The sequence below is a fragment of the Lolium rigidum genome, chromosome 3 (assembly GCF_022539505.1).
Source record: "Lolium rigidum isolate FL_2022 chromosome 3, APGP_CSIRO_Lrig_0.1, whole genome shotgun sequence".
Taxonomy (NCBI): Eukaryota; Viridiplantae; Streptophyta; class Magnoliopsida; order Poales; family Poaceae; genus Lolium; species Lolium rigidum.
In genome coordinates this window covers 17,558,038-17,563,430 of record NC_061510.1, presented here as the reverse complement: position 1 = coordinate 17,563,430, position 5,393 = coordinate 17,558,038, and the positions used below count along the sequence as shown (strand labels likewise).

General features: G+C 51.4%; 1 protein-coding gene across 1 annotated transcript; it reads right to left on the bottom strand.

The window, feature by feature from the left end:
• Positions 1 to 770: 770 nt before the first annotated feature.
• Positions 771 to 4,587, bottom strand: LOC124694432. Its single transcript, XM_047227415.1, has 2 exons — positions 2,536 to 4,587; positions 771 to 1,326 (listed from the first exon to the last, which is right to left on the bottom strand). Exons 1-2 carry the CDS (start codon positions 4,585 to 4,587, stop codon positions 847 to 849), a joined length of 2,532 nt encoding a protein of 843 aa, XP_047083371.1. The 3' UTR covers positions 771 to 846.
• Between the last annotated feature and the right edge of the window lie 806 nt (positions 4,588 to 5,393).

Here is a 5,393-nt window from a genome sequence, read left to right as displayed (position 1 = left end):
ACCGGAATTTGTTATTTTCACTTCTTAAATTGTGAGTTGAATTCGTAGTCAACTTTTGGACATACTAGGTGCATGCTGTGTCTATTTAGCCACTTAATTGTTAGAATTTTACAAAACTTGTTTGGTTCTCCCTTGAGTACATACTCCCTCTGTTCCGAATAAAGAAGACGATACCTCCTCTTTTCCAGCTTCCTGCTCTTGCTCTGTAGGTGAATTAGGCTCAACAAATGGCTTTGAGACTGGCTTCGTAGATTTATCTAAATTTGGATGTATTTACACTAAATCGTGTTTAGATACATCTAAATTTAGACAAATATGCGATAACTATTTCGGGGCGGAGAGATAGTACTTATGATATTTAAGAAAAAAAATAGTGGAGGACGTTAACCGGATGAAGATATCAACACTACAACATCGCAAAAAAAAAAGTACTGTCTACATGAGATTCAGTGACAAGTAGTAGGGGATGGAGGGAGTAGTACAAGTGTGTACATATATATACATAAATCAAGTAAATTGAGGTATACCAATATAAATTCCTGATAAAGTGATGTACACATAAGAACATTTAACTATGGTAGTAACCTGTACTGTCCTGGAACTATATATACATCTCATTTCTGAAACTATACAAATTGGACTCTGTAATCTCTCGTTTTCTAATTATTTCTCGCACGCCATCACATTGACGGTGATCGGACAGTTAATTATAATAACTCTATAAAAAGGAACATATTTCTGCCGTGCAAGCAGAAAAAGGAACCCTCAATTCCATGAACTAATCGCATTGCGTGATCCGATCATATGCATCCTCCCTTTTCAGAGCCTCACTCTTCGTTTGACTCATCAGCCGAAGCTCCCCTCCGATCCTCCCCCTCCGCCAGCAGCGACTAGCTGGAGCGCGGTCTCCACGATGGCGGAGAAGCTCTCCCGGTGCCTGCTGATAGGGACGCTGCCGGAGAAGACATGGTAGCACTCGACCTCCGACGTGGTGTCGGCGATGGCCTCGAGCAGCCGCTCCATCCCGAGCTCCCGGTCCCGGAGCAGCACCACGAAGCCGCCGCCGCCGCCGCGTGGAGGCGAGCTCGTCATGAGCCAGATGACCTGCTGCACCACGAACCGCCGCATCCGGGGCACACTGACCTCCGGGTACTTGTAGTGCCGCAGGATGCTTGCCAGACACTGCACGTAGGCGCGGTCGTCCAGCCCGGCGCCGCGCAGCTCGGCGGCGAACTGCTCGCCGTCCATGAACTGGCAGATCTGCGTCGTCAGGCCGACGGACACTTCCAGGATCTTGTTGCGTCCGGTCATGGTGGCTCTCAGTACCTGGATGCCAAAGTAGTTGCTTCATTCACCTCTCATGTCTAAGTAATTAATCTAAGTACTAATTAAGTAGTATCCGTATGTCCCAAAATAAGTATCGTAACTTTGTCTTGATACGAAGATATCTAGACACATTATAGTTACACAAATACATATGTATCATAAAGTTGCGACACTTATTTTGGATTGGAGGGAGTACTCATTTGGTTCCAATAAATAAGACATATACATTTAGTAAGAAATTAACGGCACCTAAGTCTAATGTTATAGACAAAATATAAACATTATAATACCAAATCAATATCCATAGCGTCGCCATAAAATATATTTTCATAATTTATCTATTTAATAATTTAGATGTTAATATATTTTTCTATATATTTGGTTAATCTTACTATGGTTTAACATTTGACTAAATTTATACGGTTTTGCTATGCTATGTCTCAGTTGACTGAGAGCTCCTTATTTCCCAGTCACCCTAAAAAAAGTGCATTAGCACTTTTCTAGCATAAAAGTGCACCAGTTTTTGTTAGAAAAGTACAACTCGTTTCAGTTGCATTTTTCTTTGAACTACATTCGCATTTCATTTTTGTAAGGTGATTGAGACTAGTCTCAAGACAAACCCAAATTTATAGGTAAATACTAGTATTCATTGAGAGCTTGAATCCTCTGCTGATTTTTTAATTCTTTTGAAAAATTATTTGTACTTACCTGATAACATGGTTTTAAATAGCCGGCTATAGGCTATAGCCGCGGCCTCCCAAAACAGCTATAGCCTGGCTATAGCCGGCTATTTAAGGACTTTGGCACCTTTAGCCGTGCTATAGCAGTTAGCCGCATCATGCGGAAAAGGCTATGGCTATAGCCGGGCTATAGCCTGGCTATAGCCGGCTATTTAAAATAAAGCCTGATAATCATAGTTATCAGAATCATGATTCTACTATACGATTCTACGACTTTATGAACCAAATTAAGTGAAACGATTGTACGATTCTACTACGTAGAATTTAAGATTTTACGATTCTGAAAGTTAAGATTTTACGGTTTACGATCCTAACATAGAGGTTTCGATCTGATTTAGAATCACGATTCTAGACAACTTTAGCTGATACCAGAACTTTTCAATTCGTGTAAAAAAAAAGAACTTTTCAAGATTGTGTTGAGGCAAAGATAAGGTAGAAATATAAAAAGGGCAAGTAAAAGATTTCATACCGCCGGCATCGCCTTGGTGACCGCGCTCAAGCGCGTCCGATGCTCCTCTCCCGAGTAGGTGCACAGGTTGCGCAGAAGCCTCATGGCGTTCAGGCATCGAGCGTCGTGGCACTCCAACGCGGACACGAGCGGATCGACCACGTCGGACCTAGTCTTGAGGATGGCCGAGCAGCTCGCCTCGCTCTCCAAGGCTAGCATTGCCAGCGCCTCGCCGGCCTCGCGGCCGAGCTCGAGCTCCTGAGCGTTTAAGAATATCGACAGCAGCAGCTTGACCACCCCTCCGGTGCCCACGATCGTCTCGTTGGCCCTATGGTCCATGGCCATCCCCGTGAGGATGTCCATGGCCAGCTTCTGCAGCTCCATGTGCTGGTGGCCGTGCTTCAGGACGTCCCGGAGGTTGCTCACCGTGAATACATTCTCGGCGACGTCCCGCCGGAGGGTCTTGCCCGTGGCACCCGTCGTGTACACCAACATCTTGATCACCTGGAGCGCGCGCTTCACGGCGCGTACCTGAGAGTCCGTCGCGCTCGGGTTGAGGAGCAGAGCCTGCGACGCGTGCGAGAACTCGACGATCTTGGCGAGCAGGCCGCGCGCGTTGCCGATCTTGCCGCAGTTGTCGTGGTCCCTCGCGAGCTTCTTGAGTATGCGTAAGCCCAGGAGGTTGAACTGCAGGTAGTCGTACATGCGGTCGGGCTCGGGCTCGGCGGCGGCGCCCTTGATCGTGATGGCGGAGGACGTGGGCGCGCCGCGGCCGGTGTAGAGCAGGGACATGATGGACTCGATGGCGCCCGGGATGCCCGACACGCGGAGCGCGTTCTGCCGCTTGCCGGCGAGCTTGGACACGACCTCTGCGGCGCACTGGCGCACCTCCTCCTCGTCGGTCCGCCTCCAGTTGAGCATCTCGACGACCCGGTCGATGGAGTTGGGGTTGGTGCCGAGCTTGCGCAGCGTGTCGCGCGCGGAGCCCTTGCTGGTGGCGAGCTGCTGCAGGATGCGCACGCCGATGAGCTGCTCGGCGAGGAAGTCGGAGAGGATGAGGTCCTCGGCGAAGGTGACGAGGTCCATCTTGATGCCGTCGAAGATGCTGCCCTCGATGCACTGCGAGAAGGCGTCGTAGAAGAAGCGCTTGAGGGAGACGAGCCCGTAGGGGCCGAGCTCGCACTCGCCGCTGACCTGGTCGAGCAGCTTGCGGACGGACATCTTCCACCACCAGTACACCTTCTCCAGCAGGAAGAGGAATGCCTCGAGCAGGGCCAAGGTGTAGAAGAGCAGGAGCGCCGGCCGCATGCTGCCTTTTCCTTGGTCGTTGAAGTCTTGCTTCCAGAGGCGCATGACGGAGAGCGCGACGCAGGCGAACGCGGAGAGCACCTGCAGCCAGTTGAGCAGCCTGCTGATCTTCTTGGAGACGAAGACCCAGCCGGTGTACGGGAGCAGCGGCACGTCAGGTGCGTGCCAGGTGCGCTGCTTCATCAGGCCCACGATCTGGCGCTGGAACTGCACCGCCCTGACACGCACCAGCGACGCCGCCGTGGTCCGCGGCTTGAAGATGGCGCGCCCGACGTGGCGGAAGAAGCGGGAGCTGTTGCGCAGCGCGTTGCCGGCGGTGGAGGTGAGCGTGGCGTGGTGCTGCCACTCCAGCTCGTGGCTGCGGCTGAAGATGCGCGCGCCCTCGCCGAAGAGGATGACGGTGATGCACCAGAAGTCGGTGATCTTGAGGTCGCTCGCGAAGCCGCCGAGGAGCACGACGGTGGCCCACGCGAAGTCCAGCTTCCCGAGCCCGCTCGCTGCCTTCTCGAGGACGGCCAGCCGGAGCGCGAAGAGCGTCAGCCGCTTCTCCGGCGGCTCTCGGCCGTCTCTCCTGCCCGAGCTGACGCTCACCGGAGTCGTTTCCGGCCACGGCTGGTTGAAGGATGTCGACCCGCCGCCTCCGCTGCCTAGGCCGCCGACGCCGCGGTGCTCGACGATCTCGATGGTCGGCGGCGCTCTTCGGGTTTTTATCATCGTGCCGCTGTCTTGGCTGGACTCGCCGGCGTCCGCGCCCTTCTTGGACATGATGGCGCAGCTTTCAATAGACTCTCACAAATGCGCGCTGCTGGATTTGTAGCGTATGCGAACACGAGTACGTCTTCGAGAAGGTTTCTGCAGATCGACATTGAACAGTTCACGGCGTCAACGGTCAACGTATGAAGGGTACGTATTACAGTAGAAGACTCGTGGCGATGAGGTACAGCAATTCGCTCGTGATTGGTGCTCGGACGTGCAGACAACAATGACGGCGATATGATCAGGAGCAGACATCTTTCCACCAACCTGTGCTGTTGCTGCAAGAAACAATATCTCAGACTTGTATGCATCCATATGAACAATAAACAAGAATCGGGATCAGGCAAGAGTCCCAGGAAGAATCAGACGAGGATTATGAACAATAAACAAGAATTGGGATCAGGCAAGAGTCCCAGGAAGAATCAGACGTGGATTTGTTCCACGGGTCCAATTCTAGTGCAGTTGTAAAATTCCAAACACGTACGAAAGAACGAATACAAGGGGAAATTCATTTTAGCTCCTAGGTGTAGATGCACGATATCTAAGAGTGCGAGGGGACTGCGCCGCTGAGGTAGCTGCGGCAGCCATCATCGCTGATCAGCTAGAGAAACTGGCAATAATCGACATAAGCATCAACGCCATGCCATAGAGACTGGTCCGCCGCAAAGGAGCATAGGCTTTAGCTCTGATGCTAGCAGCGAGCAGCTCCGGTCCAACAACGTCAAAGGTTCCAATCGACAGAATATGGTGATCGAAGATATACTTGAAGAATGCACTGAAACAGGAACTGGACGACTCAAGAAGCGCAAGGGAAA

Coding starts and splice junctions, on each gene's coding strand:
- LOC124694432 (XM_047227415.1), bottom strand. CDS start 4,587: ATGTCCAAGAAGGGCGCGGACGCCGGCGAGTCCAGCCAAGACAGCGGC. Junction 1,327..2,535: donor TCACCAAGGCGATGCCGGCG/GTATGAAATCTT, acceptor TTTGGCATCCAG/GTACTGAGAGCCACCATGAC.